Below are 23,674 nucleotides of genomic sequence, written 5' to 3'. Positions count from 1 at the left end.
TAAAAAAAAAAAAAAAATCGTTTATAATTATTTATTTGACGTGTTGATTTTTCGCCTCCCAATGTTATACCCAAAATTTTATGAAACAATTGTTGGAGTTCATTTTGAAGTATATTTTGTTGCATTAATTATTTAATTATCCATACATAATTGCACTGTAATTGCGTAGTCTTATTTTTTTTCTAAATCAATTAGCTGGTCTTGTTAATGCAAATGCCGTGCACGGACAAAACTATTTGATGCACATGGACGTGTGCGTAATACTATTCATTTTGTATGACGCCGCGATATAGTCCAGGTTAACGCGCCCGAATTTTAAATCATTCATTTATTTCTCTGCATGCAATTTGCATCCTTCGTTTTCTCTTGATTACCCTTCACGTATTAAAATTCCAATTAATTATTCTAACTTAGACTTTTGAAGATTCTCTAGCGTCTCTCTCTTCTTCTTTTTTCTTCTTTTTTTGAGAGGAAACCCGTAGGCACTCTAGCGTCTCTAATAAGCATTAGTTGGTCATATGACACATGTCGATAATGATAAAAGAAAGGAACATGTTTACCTCATAAGACAAATTTTTAACTGCTAAAACATCAATAAAAAAATATAACTGTTGTCGTAAAACTGCAAGGCAAAGCATAGAACAGAAAAGGTACATGAATAGCATATATAGAGAGAGAGAGAGAGAAAAAAAAACACTGTACAAATGGAAAAGAGGTCGCTTGTTACTTAATTTGTGCAATCATATTCCAGTAAGAGGAGTGCTATTCTACACGCATCATTTCAATTTTTGAGCTGCCCATGGTTAAACAAAGAAAGACTTAATTAAAAAACAGTGGGTCTTTACTCTCTGTCAGATCGGTGGCAATAGCTTGGAATATTTAGAATGACACATAGATTGCGGCTTTTATGTCAATAGCTTGGAATATCAGGAATTTTTTCAAGGGAAAATATGTGTACCAGACAAGATATTGATTATTGAACAGCTCTTTGGTCAACACTAATTGGCTGTTTCCTGGTAAAATACAAGGTGACTGTCTGGCTGGCGTTCATGTAACTCTGCTAACAAACTGTAACTCAATTTCAAGGTAATGAAAGTGCCTACAGGCTTCAAATAAAAAAAAACAGAGAAAGAACCATTCCAATAAACTTTAGAACTTCTATATTTAATAAGAGGAGGGTTCCAATGCCTCATTTTTTTTATACCTCATCATACCTCATATTTTATATCTTTATTTTCTTCGTATTCAAAGTCTAAATTGTCAATCCGAACCGTTCAACATAATATCCATACTAAAATATGATTAGGGATGAAATTTTATAATTTTTGAAATTTTTTTACTATTTTTTAAGATGGGTAGAAAATCACTGTTTTTTGAACGGTTCAAAAACAGTGATTTTGTACCTATCTTAAAAAATAGCAAAAAAATTCCAAAAAATATAAAATTTCATCTCCATGCATATTTTAGTATAAATATTTTGTTGAACGGTTCGGATCGATAATTTGGACTTTGAAAACGAAAATATAAAATATGAGGTATAAAAAAATGAGGCATTGGAACCCTCCTCATTTAATAATTTGTATATATATAAAGTTAAGAAATCAAATCAAATCAGCAAATGATTCCAAGTTGTACATAAAAGAATCATTCCAACTGGTACTCAGCACAACATATGAATTCACACCTTTCATTTTTTTTTTCTGAAACAAACTATAACTTTAAACATATAATACATGACTAATTAAATAGCAAATACTCTACAAAGTTCTATTACGATGACATGTAACATCAAACAGTCGAAAATATAAAGCAGTGCAAAATTATGCAGGCATGTAAAGAATCAAATACAAAATTATGGAGGCATGCAAAGCAAGCATCCTTGACTAAAACAATAATACCAGGATCTTATGTAGTGATAGAAAATTAATTTTATGACAAATTTAAGTCGACATCATATTGAAGAAGTCTATTCAGATAAATTCAAATTAAAGCCAACAATAGTACCAGCATCTTATCCAACTTCAGTTACAAATTAAAGCCAAGTAATAAAAAATCCATAATCAGCAAAACAAAACAAAAACCTATTTAGATAAAACATCAAAGCCAACACAATTCAACTACATTAATGCTCATGTTGCTTATTTGTTATTTTATTCCCACATATACGAACTGACATTTAAATCAAATAAACTTGCATCTCCATGTGCATGATTTGCACGATCAAGTCCTTTGCTCGAACTGCACTAAGCTTCGACAAACTCAAAATCAGAAGAATCTCATCGAGTAGAACTTACAACCTTTCTCTTATCATTTGACTTTGGTGGACGGCCTTTAGGAGGTCGGGTATTAGATTCGAAGAGGACATCAGATTGATTTAAGAGTTCTTTTGTCCTTCCAAGAGTGATCTCTTTTTCATCTACAAGTTAAATTCAACAAAAAAGATGAACAACTACTTTTTGTTGTTTCTCACAGGCTGAGATCCACCGTACTAACTAATTTCAAAGTTGCTTCCTTGCTTATTTGATTTCTTGAGATCCTCTTCAGAATCGTAATAATACAATAGAAGCAACCATATTCAGAAATTTGATTTCATTACAAGTTATATTCCTATAAATTGTACAATTTTGATTCGTTTCCATTCTTGTGAATATCAGATTTGGAGGAGAGAGTCTCTGTGTGCGTTACTTAATTGAGTCCGAAGAGAGAAAGTGTAATGAGGGTAAAATAGTTATTAAGACAAAAAATATTCTCACAGCGCTGGATATCACAATTACTGCATGTAGAATAGCACTCCCCTTCCAGTAAAGGTTAATTTTAAAGGTAAATTCAGATTCGCTAAAGAGATTCAAAATTTAAGTTTGTATCTGGACAGTCTGATCAAAATCAACACAAATATTAAATAACCTCGTAAATTTTCAACTTGGCTACATTAATTCGAATTTTGATCAGACGATCAGAATCAAAACTCAAAATTTTAGTTACTTTAGAAAATCCAGCCTTCTTAAAGATACCGGATGAATGCTTCAATTTGTTGTGGAACTCAAACCCAATACTGAATTCAAACATATATAATAAGCTCAACAAGCCTACAAAAGATTATTTATTCATTTTTGGTTATCAACAATTATCTTACAGCCCAACCCAACTATGAACAAAGGTTTTCCTCATAAAGACCCATTACCCAATAACAAAGTTGGAAGCCCTTGACAACTTTTATTTTGTAAACTAGGCAAAATACTGTTTTGGACTGTTGACGGTACCAGTTCAATTCAACGAGTCAATTGACCTGAAACGGGTATCATTATTTTTTCTGAAAAGATATATTGTTCCAACCTCGTTCCCTTGTTTACATTCATTCAAGTAACAATATTCACAGGAAAACACAAGGCAAAGGTACAGGAATGCTCATATTGTGCTTGCCAGAATCCACAATGTATACTTACAACAGCTGATGAGCTGATAACAGTCAATAATAAATGACCAGAAATTTATAATATATATACCCATCATAACTTCTTCATTTAGATATTTCTCCATCTAATTTCAAAATTAGTAATGTCATTTATTTTGTTAATATCCTCATTTCTTAATTTAATCACTTAAACAAATATTAATAAATAAATAAAAAACATGTTTGCCCTTTATTTATTTAAAATACTGCCGCAAACCTCTTCCCCCCTCCTGTCGCCTCTCCTTCTCCTGACCTGAAAAACCCGAACAATAACAAACCCAGAAGTTAAAATGGAAGACCTGGTTCCTGGCTTACCATGTACCACCTATCCGTGAAGCAAGTAGAGTCAGTAGGAAAGCTGAGCCTTGTGCAACGAGAGAAGTTCCGAAACAAGACATTAGTCGAGCTGAAAGTGTTATTTTCAAACTGCAGCAAAATCGTTAGACCCCCTCACCAAAAAGCTTTCTAAACCCACGAGAATTTTAGTTTATTATTTCGAGTTTAAAGTTTTAATGTAATTTTTAGGGCATATCTCAAGGTTTTTAATTGCAAAGTGTACCAATTTAGAAGCTCAAAGCAAGGAAAATTGGAGAGCTTTTTTACATCCACGGTTACAATAAAACATTATTTTAGAAATTGCTTTATTACATTTGCTTTTTCCATCTCTAAATTTTACACAAAAAGTACAGACCTCCAATAAAACATTATCGAAAAAAACACAAACTAGTAATAATCTAATGTTGCAATTATACTGTCATCTCTACATTCAAAATAATCTAAAGTGGTCATTTCAATTTTAATGTCATTACAACATTCAAACCACATTAATATCATCTAGTTTAGTCTATGGTTTTCATTTGGTCCACCAAATTTTTTTTTTAAAAAAGGAAAGAAGTAAATACATGATTTTTTTTTTTAAGAAAAGACTCTTAGGCCCTGTTCGGATGCATCTAAATTATGGGAATTTGGTGGGTATAGGATTGGGTTCCTCAACTTTTTCCCTACCCTGTTCGGATGACCCGATAATTTCCCAATTGAACCCATATTTTTACCCAATTGGTTCCCATTTCAGTGCATTTTTTGAGGTTCAAAAACCCAGTCTCCAACTGAATTTGCATTTTCCCAACCTTCTCTCTCCAACTAGAGCATATTGGAGATTGTGCAAATTTCTTCTCTCTTTGCACGTGGCAGTGGCACCCTACTCTATTTATTTTTCTATTCTAAGGCACATTCTTCATCTATATATAAAGGATCCAACCAACATCTCATTTTCTAATGTGGGACTAATCAAAAGTTTAGATCCAGACCTTCTTTTTTAAGTGCAACAACTAAAAATCACAGCAACTTTTTAAGATATAACATTTATTAACAATTTCATTCAATTAATAAGTGCAACAACTAAAAATTCATTTTATTAAATATAACAGTTAGATTTTCTTGTGGGACTATTGAATACAGACGGATCCGGACTCCCTCTCTGATCGTTTTTGGTTAATTTTGAAATATGATGCATGATGCATTCTTATTTTTAATTGATGGTAGGACATGCAACTAAATCGATCATTTTACCAAAAATATTTTTAGTTATTGTTTTCTTATTTTGTAAAATGTTTTTAATTATTGTTTTCTCATTTTATTGATTTATTTATTTATAAATATTTTCTTATTTTATTTGTACCCATTTTAGTAATATTAAATATTTAATTAATTTTATTTAATTACATTATTGTAATTTATTAATAAAAATCATTAAATAAAAAAATCATTTATAACTAAACTAAACTAAAACAAATAAATATATATATTTTAAATAAATAAATATTTCCCACAATTAATCCCATAATACAAACGAACACTTATTTTCTCATATTCCCATAATTAATCCCGTGCATTCCATACCCGTGGGTTCCCACTTTTTCAAAAGTGAATTCCTATTCCCATTCCGTAATCCCGTGACATCCGAACACGCCCTTAACCAATTATTAACATGTTGCAACATGTGCCTAATACGTAATACCTAAATACTACCAGGTACCGAGTATCACTGTACCAGTCCTAAGAATATATCGGTTACTTACACAGGACTTGCCTAAATTTAATCCAACAACTATATTCAAGGATTTCAATTTTATAAAAAAAAAACGATATTCAAGGATTTCCAAAATTAATTAATGTTCAAATTTAACAATGATTTATCAAATCCCCTCTGCAAATCAGATTGTGATTACTAAACACCATATCCTAATTTAACAAGTAGGAATTAAGGGATTTATAATTTCAATCTGAACGATCAGGCATTAATCCCCAAATCACATCTCATCGAACAATTCAGCAATCAAGAAAATCAAGGAATTAGTGCCCTCAGTTAACACTCGCATTGCTAATGTACTACAACAAATTCAGCATTTCAGAAAACATGCTATTCACTATTCCAGCAGCATATCATTTACAAACCAGATCCGATCAGATCGATTTTCAAATTTTCATCGCTACCCACCAAAATAACCCTACAAATACCCCCAAAAAGAGAAAGTCAAAGAGATTCTAATGCAAAGCCTCAACAAGCCCAAATTTTACATCGATCTAAGCGCTAGTAAACTTGGTAACAGCCTTGGTGCCCTCAGAGACGGCGTGCTTGGCCAGTTCACCGGGGAGGACGAGGCGAACAGAGGTCTGTATCTCCCGTGAGGTGATGGTAGGCTTCTTGTTGTACCTCGCCAACCTGGATGCCTCGGTGGCGAGCTTCTCAAAGATGTCGTTGATGAAGGAGTTCATGATCGACATGGCCTTGCTCGAGATACCGACATCTGGATGCACCTGCTTGAGCACCTTGAAGATGTAAATCTTGTAAGTCTCGGTGCTCTTCTTCGCCTTCTTCTTTTTCTTGTCGCCACCCTCCTTTGACACCGGGATCCGCTTCTCCGCCTTGGCCTTCTTCTCCGCCGGTTTCTTCTCCGCCTTATCCTCTGCGGGTTTCTTCTCCGCTGGCTTCTTCTCTGCCTTAGGCGCCATTTCTACTTCTCTTTCTTGAAAGATCGATCGATGGATTGGAGAGAAAGATATTCGATTGTATGGGGAATTGCTGTGGGGAGACCGACAGGTGATGGTGGTTTTATAAGGGAATCGATTTTCGTTTTGATTGGTGGAGAATATGAGGTGCGGATCGATGACGTGGGAAAGATCTAGACGTTGGTGAGTAGACTGATTGGAGGGTAGGGATTAGTGAGAGCAGACGCATCGGTGACGTGGATAAGGAGGTTCCTGTATCTGCTGTTTCTTTATCCTTACATTATAAATTCTCCTTTGCAATTTAAACAGTCCGATTGAAAACTAGCGGATCCGATGCGTACAGGTCACAATTAAAAACTTGTATTGTTGTTAGACATCGGTGGATCAGATCCGTTCATTATACAAAAACGGATGGGATCTAATAGCAGTCTTCTGCTTTAAAGAGGAAAATGCAGCGGATATAAAACGGGTGAGAAACGTGGGACAATGAAATATTTTGGGTTGCGTGAAAAAAAGGTACTTGGCGTGGAATTTGAAAACGATTGGCGCCGAGCAGTTTTTGACAAAGTTCTTTTGCGGTGCTGCAACGAATGCGTATCCTCTGCATTAATTCAAAAAGGAATCTTTTGAGTTAATAAATCTTAACCGTCTGATTTGAAACGGAGCCAATCCGGCCACTTCTTATGATATAGGGGCACTTTAATATTAGTGTGGATCTAGTTAGCACGAATCTTAAAAAAGATCGGATGGTCATAATTCCTTAACTCAAGAGATTTCCTTTTGAGTTAATGCAGAGGATACGAATTCGTGCTACAACTTGCCGTGGAATTTTCTTTTCTGATTTCTAAAATATTTAACGGCATTCGGTAATTTTGGTTGATGTATTTTAGTTTTTTGTTGATTTTTATTCTAATTTTAAATTAAATATGATATGTTTTCTTAAAATTGGGACGAATGAAATTTTCTAATTAATTTTTTTAAATCACTTTTTAGTTATCGCGTTGACAAAATTATGTGTTTTTATTTACTAATTGTTAATTGCTATTTCTTTATATATTAAACTTTTAATTGTAATTTTTTATTTCAAAATGGCACTTTCTAATTAATTTTAGAAATGATGAAACTCGGAATTAATTACGTTGTTCGTTTATATTTAATTTCATTTCAAATTTTATTAATGTGGATGCTCTCATTACTGCTTTGCCAGAAATGATGCTAAGGTTTTGTCGTTGCATTTTATTTAAATTATTTAGGTGCTACCCGTTTTATAGGCAATGTAAGCATCTTCAATCCAGTAATTAAAATTAATTGCTAAATAGCGGTTAGAAAAATTTTAGCAATTCATCTGCAGAGATTCTTTTAATAACGTGTATTGGACTATCGATGTATGATGAGTTCGGATCAAAATCTCAAAGATATTTCGTAGAAATTGAAGGCTATAATTGTTTCTAGGTTTTATTTCAGTAATTTCATTTTCTTAGTTTGTGTTTTTTTTTGGATTAAATGTTGAATGTCAAACTATTTAATTATTTAATATGTATAAGGAATTATTATTTTTTTTCGATTTCAAACATGCAAATCTGACACACAGAAAATATTACCTTTGTCACTAAATCAAAAACTAATTCTCGTTTTCTTAATTTGTGTTTTATATATCAAGGTTTCTTTTCTTCGATTTGATGCACATTTCGTTTCACTTAAATCCAAACCCTAAATTTTGGTGCTCTTGTCATCAGTTTTCTTGATATGATCTTCACAATCAAACACTCAAAATTTATAAGCTGTTTGATTTATTTGCAGGGACAGATTTACTTATAGCTCTGAAGTGGTTAGTTATCTTCATAATTTCAAATTTGTAATAACGTGTGTATTGAAATTTAATTTTTTTTTTCTTAGAGTTTTTATATAATTGGGCTCTTTTTTAAAATCTATCACAAGTGTATTTGTAGTCCAGTGGTTAGAATTTTAATTTGTTATTGTAAAAATTTAAGTTCAAATTATAACTGTACATTATGCATTTTAAATTTTAGCTGCTTCTATCTAAATATTATAGTTTTGTCTCTATTTACTTGAATACAGTGTTTTGCTGATTATATTAAAACAGTGCAGATGCCTAGACGTACTGTAGTGTTCTGTCTCATCATCTTCCTGGTCTAAAATCAAAATTCGAAACATTTTCTTGAATTGCATGTGTTATCGAATTTACAGAACACATTTTAACTTTTTTTAAGAACGGTACAAAGAGATCTCTCATTTTTTTTTTAGAACTCAATATGACGCACTAGTATATTCTTCGTTTTTATCTCTTTGAGTGGAGAAGAAAATGGGAGAGAAGGGAGAAAGTCGAATCAAGCAGAGCTGATTGGAGTTGAGAGCGCGGTATCGTCAGAGTTTGGACCACACAGTTTTTATTCACTTCGAATGAAGTGAGGCGGTGAGTTAATTTGGTCGTCGAAGCACCGCGGTGAGTAGATCCAACCGTCAGAGCGCGGCAGTGAGTAGATCCGGTTGTCGGAGAGCGACGATGAGTAGATCCGGCTGTCGAAGAGCTGCAGTGAGTAGATCTGGCAGCCAGAGCTCCGCGGTGAGTAGATCGGACCATCAGAATGTAGCAGTGAGTGTCAGAGCGCGACATTGAGTAGTTCGAACTATCGGAGTGCGGCGGCCATCGAACGAAAACAAATCCAATCGTGAAGAGAGTTAGAGAATGATTTATTTGGGTGTGTTAAGAGTGTAAATAAGTAGGATTAGATGGTGAGAGTAGTTTAGATAAATTAATGGAGTAGAACTATGGTGTTCTTAAGTTCACCAAGCCCCTTGGTCCCGTCAAATCGGTTTCAAATGAAGAATCTGAAACGTTGAAACCCGTCTACCTTACGAGTAATGAGTCTACATGTGGAATTTTTAAACATTCGAATTAATGTAGTATAAAGTCCATCGGTCAAAATTAGAATGTTAATAAATTAATTTCAATGCATTCATTTTTTTTTATGTTTTTTGACTGCTTGACTTTATACTAAACTAATTTGAATGCTTAAAATTTTCACATGTAGACGCATCATGCATCACTCATAAGATAGACGGGTTTCAATGGTTCAAATTCGTCATTTAAAGCCGATTTGACGAGTTTTATACTTGAGTTCAGCAGGAGACTTGGTGAACTTAAGAACACCCTAGTTCTACTAAAATTAATGAGAATAAAGAAGTTTAGATTTAGGAATTAGAGTCATTTAACTCATTGTAAATACGTTCTTTATCAATGAAATGGTTAGCTGACATTTAAAGCCACTAACTTACACAAAAAAAAATGATACAAATAACTTGGAGTGAGTCTATGGTACTATGCATATCACGAGTTGTTACTGTGCTACGGCTCTATATTCGAGTTTTCAAATCCTAACGGTCGATCCGAACCGTTCATCTTGTTCTCCATATTAATATGTGCTTGGAGACCAAATTTTACATTTTTCTAAATTTTTTTTTACTATTTATTAAGTATTTTATAAAATTGTTGATCCAACGGTGGCTGCTAATTTTACTGTTTTGTTAAGTCATTGTTGGATCAACAATTTTGTAAAATACTTAATAAATAGTAAAAAAATTTAGAAAAATATAAAATTTGGTCTCCAAGCACATATTAATATGGAGAACAAGATGAACGGTTCAGATCGACCGTTTGAATTATGAAAAGTCGAATCTAAACCGTATATATTTCGGGCCATATACATTCGAATGCACATTAGTCACTCTCTCTCTGTATATAAGTAAATTTAAACATGTTTATTTTTTATCATTTTTTACAATTTAAATTTATACTAAATTAATTTAAAATTTTGATATGTCATTTAGTTTCAACAATTTTAAGTTTCTTAGTGCATTAAGAAATCTTAAGCTCACCGAGCAGATGCAACCGGTATTAGTATTTGATCTGTAATACATGACTTAACTAATGCGTCGTATCTCTAGAACTATTTGACATTAATATTTAAACTAAAAGTGTTACTAACTTACCATATATATTATACTATATCATCAATTACATTACAAATTAATAAAAAAATATAACACGATTAACATGCTATGACTTAATCACATTATTTTATAACACATAATAAAAAATATTTTTCACATGATGTGATGTGATATAACTAAAATAATAAAATATAATAATGTCACACAAGTGATCACATTATCTGACTACAATTATGTGATCAAATATAATATAATTAGCCGTGTTTAATTAATATTTTAAAGTTAGTCATAAAATAATTTAAAAATAGAAAAACACTGCAAAATAAATTAAATTAAAGATCAATATTAAAAAATTAGTCAGGTATTGTGACATGATTTGACTGAGTTAATTTACATAATGTATCATGATATGTTATTTTTAAATAACACATAAGTCACATGACATAACTGATACTCGTAACGTGTTGCGACAGAACCTGCACCCACATACTGGGTGACTGATCAACTAGTCCAGAAAGAGGGTGCTCCTTTCCTTTATCCATGCTTAGGGGTGGCAAAAAAAACTTGTAGCTCGTGGCTCAATCGTGACTCGCAACTGACTCCCTCGCTAACAACTCGCTCGTTATTAGATCGACCTGTTAACGAGCCAGCTCACTACTAGCGCGGTCAGAATTAACGAGTTCAAGCTGAGACTTAGCTTGTTTGCTAGCTTGCGAGCCAGCTCAGCTAGGCATCAATTTGTGAATTTGTGTGCATTTTATACTGTCTAGCTAGGTCTAGCTTGGTTCAGCTCGATCAAAAAAGTTTGTATAATTTATTTTCTTCTTAAAACAAGATTTAGTCAGACTCAGCTCGTCAGCTCATGAACTAACTTGGGCTAGCTTGTCACAAGTTCAAGTTTAGGCTTTAGCTCAAATGCTTTAGATCCAGCTCGCTCGGCTGCGACTCGATTCATAATTTACAAGCCGAGCCAGAGCATAGTTGGTACCCGCCAGCTCGTTGCGACCCCTACGGCACGCTTGACTGTTATTTCCTTCACTCTGAATCCGGAGCGAGGTTCAGGCGGTTTGACTGGTTCTGGTCTTCCGGGTCAACTTTTCAAGTGGACCGACCGGTTTTGTAAATCCATCCGGTCGGTTTTATAGCACTGGAGTCTGGCATTTCATCGAACCAAACTCTTCCAGTTCCAATTCCAATTCCAATTCTATGGCCGCCACCTACTCCACCTCTGCTCCTTCTCGCCTCACCACGTCTACAATCCGCCTACCTCTAAAATCCTCTCTTTTCAGAGCGTCGCATGCACTGATACCAAACCCTAGGTTCAGGTCTGTCGTTCTCGCTTCTACCAGTGTTCAGTCGCCAATGGTCTCCGCCTCTCGGCCTAGTCTATCTTTCCTCGATCGGAAGGCATCTGATGTTCTCCATTTCGTCAAGTACCATGGCCTCGGAAATGATTTCATCATGGTATTTTGTTTTGTCTCCTTACTTATTTCGCTTAATTTTTTTTCTTGTTTGGTTAAAGAGAAGTGAATTTCAGTAGGTCAGTGAACTGAAATTGATTTTATCAGGATGTTCTCGAGGTACCAATGAACAAGTTTTAGCTCCATATTTTCTTATTAGACTTGCCTAGGAATTGTATGTGTACTGGATTTGGACCACTAAATGTTCAATTGTGCTATTTTTTTTTTTGTTCAATTAGGGTTCTTAAATTATCATAAAATCCACTTGAATTGTTTATCATACCATTTCCTCACTCCGCTGGTAGGTGATTCTAGCAAATAGACTGCCGTACGCTGATATCCGTATCAGTACATGCTGGTTGGTGCAAAATTTGATTCTTTATTTTTTTCAGTCCTTTTTTTAATGAAAACAGGCCATTATAACAGAAAAGAAACAGTTTTTAGCTGACTATCGAAAGATATCTAACCGCATGATAACTGATTAGAACCTAAAAGTGAAAGTATCTTATGAAATTTGAAATCAAGAGCATTTGCTACTCACTTGAAAAAAAAAGTCCTGTAATGAAACTAAAGAACTCAAGTAGTTGGGAATTTCTTTTGATATGCACATAGGTGGATAACAGAGACTCAATAGAGCCTAGGATTACACCTGAGCAGGCTGTGAAGCTATGCGATCGAAATTTTGGTATAGGCGGCGATGGGGTGATCTTTGTCATGCCAGGAACCAACGGTGCTGATTACACCATGAGAATCTTCAATTCTGATGGGAGCGAACCTGAGGTACTACATTTGCTTGCGCAATCCGCAATAAGAAGTTATAATTGACATAAAATTGATTAAGTTATTATGTGAGCCTATAGATCTCTTATCGTTCAGGTTTTAGGTCTTGAATGTGTGCTAACTGAACTGACTGTTGGAGTGATTATTAATTTTCAATTGTTTTGTTAGTTTAATGCTGAGTTTTTTCTTTCAGTTTCCATCTCTGATGTGTTGTTTGATTTCAGATGTGCGGTAATGGGGTACGGTGCTTTGCTCGGTTCATAGCTGAACTTGAAAATCTTCAAGGGAACCATAGGTACACAGATTCTAATTCTAGTTGAAGAGATGTCACTTCTTTTGTTATGTGGTTGAATTTTTTAGTCCAAATACTCAAAACTTTAGCATTTGTAGAATGTTGAAAAAATTGTTGGTGGTCGAAATATTTTAGGCTAATTCATTTTTTAAAATTCATGCAACTAATATATATTTTTTTTCTTGGGTTTTTGCCCAAGTAATATTAACATACTTGTTCTCTGATGCAAAATTGCTATGAAGAAAGGATGCTCTTGAAGCAATTATTTCCAATCAAATTTTATTTAAATGACAGAAATTTTAGTTTCAGTTTTTATATGTAAAATTTAATTTGACCTCCGACACTTGTTTATTTCAGTTTCACTATTCATACCGGTGCTGGTCTTATTGTACCTGAGATTCAAAAAGATGGGCAGGTAAACAAGCTTATCTCTGTTCTTTGATATAGTAACTTATCTAAATTAAACAAGTAATCTTTCAACTATCACCTACTTTTTAAAACTTTGGAGTTTGAATTTTGGTCTTTAAATTTTGATTTGGTTCCTGGCATTATTTTTCGATAAATGAAGAAAATAAATAATGAAAATCCTAGTCAGAGCTGCTTGGAATTCTGTTTGTTTTTTTATTTTGGACAGAAAGTTGCATGGCAAGGTCCAAAAGGTATGAAACCAAATTTTGCGGGCCAAAATGGAAACACAGATAAGTGGTAACTGAGCGATGCCTCACTACTGAGCGGTCTAAATAATGTACTTTTATTTTTTCTAACAACCATCATATAGAACTGATTGAATGTATCTAGTCTTTGACTCTATTCTAGGCTACATTTTTTATGTTCTTTCTTTAGTTTCAAGTCATTTTTTCAAGAGGATTACCAATCTTGCGCTTTATTTATTTTTGTAGGTTAAGGTTGATATGGGTCAGCCTATTCTATCGGGCCCGGAAATTCCCACTAAAATTCCGGCGACTCAAAACAATGCAGTCGTGAAGGCAGGATTAGAAGTGGATGGTTTGACATGGAATGTGACATGTGTCAGCATGGGAAACCCCCATTGTATCACTTTTGGCACCACAAATTCTCAGGTAATTTCAGGAACTTTTGTTTCATATTTGGTTCCACTTATTTCCTTTAATCTTTCTACTAGTGTGACTTGGAGATGGGGGATTTGATTTTTCCTTTTTTTTTTGGAAATCTTCTCTTTTATTTATTTAATAAAAGGGCCCCGGTACACCCCAGCATCTTTTAGATGCTATTCTCGAGAATTGAACCTGTGTCTCTTCGTAGAGAGACGAGGGTTCGTGCCACTGTACTAAGCCCACGGTTCTTCATTCTCTTTTATTTTAATTTATATTTATTATTTTAGAGCGTATATCACTCGTTACATCTCTGGTATCAGGGTTCCAGTTATGAGAATTTCAGTCAAAGTTGTACATGAATATTGCTGTCCTCCCTGTTTGCAATGAGAAAATTATTTATCATGTACAAATCAAAGGGGGCATACAAAATAATTCTTTTATGAGTTTGTCCTTGTATTATTTGTGAACATGTTTGATGGATATTAGACTTGTATAAAGGATTGTCCAGTCATTTATACACAAGTTCTCGAAACGCAATATGATCCTTATTTGAATCAACAATCTTATTATATATTCACCTGCATAGAGCTGCATAAAATGTTCTATCAAGTGTGCAACTAGGTAATCATATTGTGTAAAATATTTCTGGGCTTAATTGTTATTTAATACACTGTTGTTGTCCCAATTTTTATTCATGTGGTTATTGCTTTGTGGTTGTGATTGATGAATAATTTAGTAATTGATTGCGGAGTTGTGTAAACAAAAAGTTCGTGACAAAAGTATGGGTTTTTGTTTTACATTTGAAACAGGGACTTGAAGTGGATAAAATAAATCTAGCTGAAGTGGGCCCGAAATTTGAGCACCATGAGGTGTTCCCTGCTCGAACTAACACTGGTTAATGTCTCTATGTTTTGTTTTATCTATTTGCAATCTTCTCTTTTTGATGTCAAAACTTGGAGATGATTTTGTGGAGAGTTTAAATGTGATAATAAAAATTCTGATATTAAATGCTTTGAGTGGTCATCTTCTTTTTATTGAATGTCATGCAAATTGCCCCCACTCGATGTCTTATACCATGATTAATATACATTTTTTTTTTTCAGAATTTGTACAGATTTTGTCTCGTTCACATCTGAAAATGCGAGTATGGGAACGTGGTGCAGGTATGTTATCCAACCTTTCATTATAATTTTTTTTTTTTCAATTATTAACATTCAAGATTATAATTATAGTTAAATCATTTGATGTACTCTATTGCACTTTCTTTATGTGAACACTAGAATTTGTGGGATTTCAAATTTGTGGGCATCAAGCACATAGAAATTGTTCACATCAGCAGAATCTTATAAACTTTTTGACGCCCATTAATACAAAGCTCAATTGCTGTGATTTTGTATGTACATGTTGGGAACATGATGTAGATTACATGCAGCAGTTTAATATCGTTTTTTTAATTAAATTTAAGAATTTTTCATTTGTAGATTGTTAGAAAATGGAAGCGTAAAGGTGATATTTGAACCCTCCTGATGATTAAATCATATTGATTAATAGTATTACTTTTTTGAGTTTAGGTGCAACTCTTGCATGTGGGACCGGCGCCTGTGCTACAGTTGTTGCGGCTGTTCTTGAGGGACATGCCGATAGGGTAAGTTTTTTTTTCTGTTTCAATCATTCTTTTCTTCTGGGCCTTTATGTATAATTTTAATGTTTACTTTAATTTGAACTGAAACAGATATGTACAGTTGATTTGCCTGGGGGACCACTGGAGATAGAATGGAGGGAGGAAGATAACCATATTTACATGACAGGACCTGCACAATCTGTGTTTTACGGATCAGTCCTTCTCTAGGTTAGTTTGTTTCTCAACTTCAGGCTTTTAATCAATAGTTGGAGGTGCTTTCTGAAGAAGATAACAAGTGAAAGATGTTATATTTCTGCTGTTTTGTACTGTAGTTAATTTTATTGCTTGTTTGGGAATTCTATTTTATTTTGTTTTAGTGTTGAAAATGTACTATTTTTTATTGTAAGATTAGTGTTTTAGTTACTCTTTTTGGTAGAAGTATATGATTTTCCAAATCTCAGATATATAGTAAATTAATTGTTTATATTAGAAGAATATTAAAATATGATAAATTGGAAATTACCTCGTGTTATCAAATATGTTACATCAATATACCTATAGGCACAGTGTAGTTTATTTAGGGCCGGCAAGCTCTGACCCAACTGTGACTCAACCCATATAAGATTGGCCTGATAGTTTTGTTGAGTTGAGTCCAGGTCTAGCATAGTGTGCAGAGTTTGGATTGACGAGACCTGATATGATTAAGAGTTTTGCACACTCTTAGTATTGAAAAGTGGAGCCCGTCTTATAAGGAACTAGGAATAAAATTAAAATCAAGGTAAATACAGTTAGCGGGATTTGAATGCATTGTCTGCTAGCACTGTGGCCAACTGAACTACATCCTGTGTGTAATTGTTTTCATGAGTAAGATGAAAATGAGTTGCTTCCACCTCTGCCTTCCATGTTGCCGATAGGGGTGTTCATTGTGTCTGGTTTATTCAGTTTTCAACCGGACCGAAAAAGGTTGAATAAATGGTTTGATTTTTTTGGTTTAAATGGATTGGTTCGGTTGAATTTTTGAATTACTAAGGTCAAGGGCGGAACATAGTGGTGGAGAAAGAGTTCTAAGCCACCCCTATAAATTGAAAATTTGTATTTGGGTGTATTAAATTTTTGAAATTTTCATATCCATTAATATCTTTTAACCCCCCCCCCTAATAAATTGAAATCACACTATATTTTATTTCAGCCCCCCAATCTCTATTTTCTAGTTCTGCCCCTGTTCGGTTTTTTATTTTTGGTTTGGTTTAGATTTTTCAAAACTGAAAAGACCGAACCGACCAAACTCTATATGGTTCCAATCCATGCTTTTTATATAATGTATGTAATATCAACATCTTATATTTTGGTTTGGATATTTTAGAACATCTACATAATTTTGTATGACATTCAACAATGTAACATCAACAACTTGTATATATAATTCATATTTATTTCTATGATTATTAAATGTATCTGTGTATGTATTGAGTTTTGACCTTTTAAAATTAATTTTTCTTATTTCGGTTTAAACAAACAAACCGAGTTTTACTTTGATTATTTTGGTTCAGTTGTTGTTTGGTCGACAAGTTGAATTCGGTTGGTTCGGTTATATTTTTCAATACCGAATTGAATTTTGGTTTGATTATTTTAATTCAGTTTTAACTGAACCGAGACCCAATGAATGACCCCTAGTTGCCGAACCACGGAACGTTCCATTGTCCTGCCGAATCTCTAAGGCATCAAGATATCCATTCAAAAGATGACAAATATTATAAATGTTGATTCTAAATTATGCAGGTCAGGTTGATGCATGATCCATACAGGATGTACTTTGGTTAGAATAACTCAGCCTGCGGCTACCTGACCTGTATAACATAATATAGTAGAAGTATGTCAACCTGACCCATTGAGCCATTACCACCCTTGGAATTATTACATAGGTAATATGACTTGCGGTTAGGCTAACTTATAAAGATCCAGGTTATGTATCATTCATCAAAGGAAGAAAGTCAATTATTTAACATTATGTAATTGAAGTCGAGAAAGAGTGATGTAAACATTCAAGTGCAATTCACAGTTCTTATACACCCCCTTTGCTTATCTCTTTATCCATATGTGTATGTAAATCTGTTTGAGAACAGTAAATTGCCATGAAATATCTTTGACTTGTATACAACCTTTTAAATATGACGAGGTTCTCCCTTATGTCAAGGGATTCATAGAAAACACACTCAATATCAGTGAGATCATCTTAGTTTGGTATTTAGTAGGTTACCTAATTTATTTAATCAAAGTAGTTTTAACTTTCCATATTTGATGTGCTCTTCTCTCGGTTGTGTCCCCTACCACTTAAAAATTAGTAGGTCATGGTCGTTATTTTATTATGATTACATGCTCATCAATGTACTGTCAAAATATAGTCATTTAATGTTTGTTACTTTGATCTATTATTCATTTATTCTTCAACTACTGATTCTTGTAGTTTTATACAAAAATAGTGCATATAGGTACACTCCTAATAGCTCGCTCAAATTTAGCACTGCTTATTGTGGATTTTAGGAAAAATGAATTGTATTAATTCCTTTGTTCTTTTTGAGATTATATAGGCATTACATTTTTCATTTGTAACCTTACGATTCTCTATAATTCCTTTCTTACCAATATAACCCTATAACTTCTAATAATGCAATAAACATACATAAATATTCAACATTCTCTCAAGATGGGCAAAAGATATCTATCAAGTCCATTTTGTCACAAAATCTTTCTAGATATATTGAGCTAAGTCTTTTGATGAGGCAGTCAGCTACTTGATCTCCAGTAGCTACATGACTCAGCTCCAATAGTCTACTTTCTAGCTTTTCCTTTATGAAGAACCTATCGATCTTCACATGCTTGGTTCTGTCATGCTGCACATGATTGTTGGCAATGCTGATCGCTGACTTGCTATCGCACCACAATTTCATTTGAGCTCTGTGATTCATTTTAAGCTCTTCCAACAACCTTTTCAGCCACACCATCTCAGCAACTCCTAATGCCATAGCCCTGTACTCAGCTTCTGCTGTCGATCTCGCAACAACTAGCTGCTTCTTGCTCTTCCAAGAGACCAAATTGCCCCCTACAAACATACAGTAGCCAGCTGTGGACCTTCTGTCATCTTGGCAACTAGCCCAATCAGAGTCACAGTAACCCTCAATGTTCATGTGCCCATTCTTCCTGAAAAACAAGCCCTTCCCCGGTGCACTCTTCAAGTACCTCAGAATGTGATACACTGCGTTCATATGGCCCTTCCTAGGGTCATGCATGTAGCGACTCACCACGCTCATTGCAAATGAGATATCGGGACGAGTATGTGTCAAATAGATCAATCTGCCTAGCAGTCTCTGGTATCTTTCACGATCAACCTGTTCTCCTGCCCCTGCACTTATCTTGGCTTTCACATCAATTGGAGAAACTCCAGGCATGCACCCCAACATGCATATCTCTGTAAGCAAGTCTAGGACATACTTCTTTTGGGATAGAACAATCCCCTCTGTTTCGCAAGCCACCTCAATCCCAAGGAAGTACCTAATCTGTCCCAAATTCTTCACCTCGAATTCCTTCCCTAATTTTGCTTTCGACTGTGCAATTTTTCCCTCATCATCCCCGGTAATGATCATATCATCGACATACATAGCCATCATAGTAATGTGACCACCATGTTGTCGAGAAAATACCGTGTGGTCAGCATTGATTTGCTGATAGCCCATACCTACCATAGCCTTCCTGAACCTACAAACCAGGCCCGAGGGGACTGCTTCAGCCCATAGAGCGACTTCTTGAGCCTGCACACCTTACCCACTGTTTGGTTTGTGCCAAACCCTGGTGAAACCTTCATGTACACCTCCAACAAATCACCATGAAGAAAGGCATTCTTCACATCGAGTTGGTGTAACTGCCATCCCTCATTCACTGCCATGGAAACTAGTGTCCTCACTGTGCTTATCTTCACCACGGGTGCAAAGGTCTCATCATAGTCAATGCCATAGGTCTGACTGTACCCTTTCGCTATCAGTGGAGCCTTGTAGTGCTCAATCAGATCCTCTGGATTCTGCTTTACTGTGAAGACCCACTTGCATCCAACAACCTTCTTACCTGGTGTAGTGACACAAGTTCCCAGGTTTTGTTCTTGCAAAGGGCACTGAGCTCTTCTAGCATGGCTGTTTTCCACTTCGGATCTTCTTTAGCAACCTGCCAACACTTAGGGATAGAGACAGTGTTTAGTGATGCAATGACCGCTCTATGTACCCGTGAAATTTATGAGTAAGAGACAAACTGAGCAATCTCATGCGGAAAACCATATCGGTCAGGAGGAATGTCCGCATTCTCGCGAGGAGTCCTTACTGATAGGGGCGTGGGAGGAGTAGAGAGAGGAATCATAGCACCTGTATATTCTGAGTATGAGGTGGATGGTGTAAGTGTCTTAGGAGCTGGAGTAGGCAGGGACAGGGGACTTGTCACAGGTGGCACGGCTCCCTCACTCTGCTTATTTCTTCTCACATACACCTCATGGTATCTCGACTCCCTCTGAGCCTGAGTTCTACCACCTTCCGGCCTTTTCCTCTCAACTTATGGCTCACCCGCAGCCGAATCCTTCCTTTGCGGCTCAACTCTGGCCGAATCCTCTTTTTCCGGTTCAACCCTAGCCGAATTCTCCTTTTCCGGCTCAACTCTAACTGAATTCTCCTTTTCCGGCTCAACCCTAGTCGAATCCATCAGTGGGCAAGGAATACCACTCACACTCACCATCCTCCTCTCACCATCACTACTACTCTCCCCCTCTCGCCTCATACCTCCTGTATCGAGCAAGTCTCCAAAGGGTGATGTAGTCTCTGAGGAGTAGTAAGGTTCGAGCTCGCGGAATGTAACATTCATACTCACAAACAATCTCCTCTCTACCGGACTCCAGCACACATAACCCTTTTGAGTACCAGAGTAACTCACAAAGATGCATTTCACCGTTCTGGGATCCAACTTTCTCACTGGTGGTCTGTTGTCTTTCACAAAGCACACACAGCTAAATACCTTTGGAGGAATAATACCCCCATTATCTCCTTTCAACATCACACACGGAGTCTGCCAGTCCAACATTTTATATGACATTCTGTTGATCAATTGTGCGGCTGTCATTACTGCTTGTCCCCACAAATATTTTGGAACATTCATGGAGATCATTATGCACCGGACTATCTCCAACAAGTGTCTATTCTTCTCTCTGCCACTCCATTTTGTGCTGGTGTGTAAGGGCACGTGGTCTGAGGATGTATCCCATGAACTGACAAACACTCTTTGAATGCCTTGTTTGTATATTCGGTCCCATTATCGGATCTTAGTGCCTTCACCACAACACCAAATTGAGTCTGAGTCGCCTTATGAAAATCCTTGAAGCAAGCAAGTACATCATTCTTATTCTTCATCAAGTACAACCATGTGACACGAGAATAACAATCGACGAAGTTGTTGAGCAAGGCCCCCATACATCCGAGTGTACCAGATCAAAGGCATGAGAACTCCTACTTCCTGAGCTTACATACGAACTCATTGCATGCTTCTCAAACTCACATCCATCACACACAAGTTTCTGTTTGTCAGCTTTCTCATACTTTGATGGAAACAAACGTTCCAGTAGGCTGAAGGAAGAGTGCCCCATCTGCCGATGAATCAGAAGCAACTCATCCTCCACACTCACCCCAGATCCTCCTGCCCCCACTCTATCGACCACAGATGCCAGCGCTGTGTCCATCCCTTTCCTATCCATGTACCACAACCCATCACGTCATTTGCCAGTTTCAAGTATTCGACATGTTCCCTTCTCTTGAAATACCATCTTCGGAATATCAAAGGTCACGATGCATTTCTGCTCACGAATAATAGCACTAATGGACACCAGGTTTACGGGAAAGGAAGGAGCATGCAACACATTGGTCAGAGTCACTGAATCGGTACATTTCACAGTACCCTTACCAACCACGGGTTGGACAGTACCATCGGCTGTCTGAATGCTATCTGGGACTGCTAAGTGAGTATTGGAAGAAAACTCTCTAGCAGTACCAGTCACATGGCGAGATGCACCAGAGTCTACTATCCAATCTGGTGATCTAGTAGTGGGTTTAGAGGCAAGAGCAAGTGTGTCAGCGACTACACTCTTCCCCTCACTTGCTCCTTTCTGCCTCCTCATGACTATCTCTATGATTAGATCCTCCTCGGATAATCCTAAAATAGCTTCTTTCTCTTCCTTTGCAACCATCAGATTTGCCCGGTTGCCTCCTCTTCCACCTCTTCGGCCCCCACGGCCGCGTTCACAGTTCCCAGACTGCCCCCTACCACCTGCATCTCTCTCATTTGGTGACTTAGGGCAAACCTTGATCAGATGACTTGTTTCCCGGCAGTTGTAGCACCTGTGAGTCTCCCCCTGGGCACCTGTCATACCTGATCTCGAGGCAGCCAAAGCTGATCGTGCACTTGGAGGTCCACTTGGCTCAACATGCATCCTCATGCGACTCTTCTCCTGCATCATCTCAGCAATGGCATCATCATGAGGTGCCAAGGTATTGGTCGAGACAGATCACACGCGATTCCTTTCCTTTCTTGATCCGATCACTCGTAAAGACCCGATCGTGCTCCCTCAAGACCTAGATCCACCTCATCTCCCCCTCTCTTCTTCTTCTTCTTGACCCGATCTTGATCTATCTCATCAAGATTCGAGTTCAAAACCCGATCAAACTTCAATCCAAACCCGCTTCTCGGGTATCGTGGAGTAGAGACCCCCCACGCCGGCCAATCAACACAAAGAGGCTATCTTTGGTGGCCGACCGACTCTAGAAGAAGAGAAGACCGAGTGGCGGAAGAGAAGATAGGAGCGGCGCGGTATTGTAGCGTTGTCGGTTATTGTAACTGCACGGCACTGTAGCAACCAGGGTTAGGTTTAGGTTTTTTAAGGCTCTGATACCATGTGGATTTTAGGAAAAATGAATTGTATTAATTCCTTTGTTCTTTTTGAGCCTATATAGATATTACATTTTTCATTCCTAACCCTACAATTTTCTATAATTTCTTTCTTACCAATATAACCCTATAACTTCTAATAATACAATAAACATACATAAATCTTCAACACTTATATCTGTAAAGTATGGTAATGTAATAAAGCTAACATTTTGTCAGGCCAAAGAGTCCAGGGCATGGGTTGGTAAATTACCAGCCCCAATTCTGTTATTACTGTGGCAGGTATTAATCCAAGGGTTGTTTTAGAGACTTATTTTTGTTTATATATGGTACTTGATTTATCTATACGATCAAAAGGCTATTCATCTAGATAAGCAACAGCTGGAAGGTTTACAAGTGTAAAAGCGAGAAAAGGCCACTACACAGCTCTTACTGTGAAGTGTGAAATCATTATTCCATGGGAATATCAGCCATTTATTTGTCCATGGAAAATCAGCTGGGGAGCATGATAAGCGGTCATTTGGGACCATATATAAAAATTCTTCCATCTTTTGCACAGTATCAGTTAAAAGGTCTGGTCACTTTCGTTTACCTACATGAATTCTAATTTTCTTAGGCCATATACTCTACGTCTGTACCAATGCGCTTTGATTTTTAGGACCACCACCTACATTGACATCATGTCCTTATAAAAGGTAGTTTTGACAAACATGATACCGCAATACGTGCTCGATGTGCTTAGTCGGTTGATAGTTTAAGCCGATTATAACACAAAAATATATGACATCTGATTGTATAAGACAAACTTATAGGATTATAGAATATTTAAGGTATAGTCGTGTCATTTTGCAACACTCAAGTAAAATAATTATTATAGACCATCTTTTGCATTTAAACTAACAAATTTGGTCTCAATTTTGTTTTGGTTTTTTAGTGCATTTTAGGGCCCACATGTCCGGTCTTTGTGGGGTGGAAATTGTGGGAAAAAAGTATATATCTACTGGATTCTCTTGGTTTCATGTTCCATTGTTACAAATTTACTATTTCAAA

At 36.0% G+C, this 23,674-nt stretch overlaps 2 protein-coding genes and 1 long non-coding RNA gene across 3 annotated transcripts in view; 2 read left to right on the top strand and 1 right to left on the bottom strand.

The window, feature by feature from the left end:
* Window positions 1–23,674, top strand: part of LOC144574988 (uncharacterized) — an 87,132-nt gene that overhangs the window by 14,871 nt on the left and 48,587 nt on the right. The gene's annotated exons all lie outside the window — the stretch shown is intronic.
* Window positions 5,857–6,571, bottom strand: LOC144574720 (histone H2B.11). The gene has a single exon (XM_078324759.1). It carries the CDS (start codon window positions 6,461–6,463, stop codon window positions 6,035–6,037), a length of 429 nt encoding a protein of 142 aa, XP_078180885.1. The 5' UTR covers window positions 6,464–6,571; the 3' UTR covers window positions 5,857–6,034.
* Window positions 11,584–16,118, top strand: LOC144574761 (diaminopimelate epimerase, chloroplastic-like). Its single transcript, XM_078324813.1, has 9 exons — window positions 11,584–11,896; window positions 12,505–12,672; window positions 12,897–12,967; window positions 13,322–13,379; window positions 13,864–14,043; window positions 14,847–14,931; window positions 15,141–15,200; window positions 15,609–15,682; window positions 15,770–16,118. The coding sequence occupies exons 1-9, from the start codon at window positions 11,639–11,641 to the stop codon at window positions 15,884–15,886; spliced, it is 1,071 nt and encodes a 356-aa protein (XP_078180939.1). The 5' UTR covers window positions 11,584–11,638; the 3' UTR covers window positions 15,887–16,118.

This window comes from Carex rostrata, chromosome 23 (assembly GCF_964058835.1).
Source record: "Carex rostrata chromosome 23, lpCarRost1.2, whole genome shotgun sequence".
Classification (NCBI taxonomy): Eukaryota; Viridiplantae; Streptophyta; class Magnoliopsida; order Poales; family Cyperaceae; genus Carex; species Carex rostrata.
Note: the sequence above shows the minus strand (reverse complement) of the source record. Positions and strands in the feature narration are given on the sequence as shown.

Bases quoted from the DNA above. Each gene is read 5' to 3' on its own strand.
- LOC144574720 (XM_078324759.1), bottom strand. From the start codon at position 6,463: ATGGCGCCTAAGGCAGAGAAGAAGCCAGCGGAGAAGAAACCCGCAGAG.
- LOC144574761 (XM_078324813.1), top strand. From the start codon at position 11,639: ATGGCCGCCACCTACTCCACCTCTGCTCCTTCTCGCCTCACCACGTCT. The intron at 13,380-13,863 runs GTAAACAAGCTT...TTATTTTTGTAG, and splicing joins AGATTCAAAAAGATGGGCAG to GTTAAGGTTGATATGGGTCA. The intron at 14,044-14,846 runs GTAATTTCAGGA...CATTTGAAACAG, and splicing joins TTGGCACCACAAATTCTCAG to GGACTTGAAGTGGATAAAAT.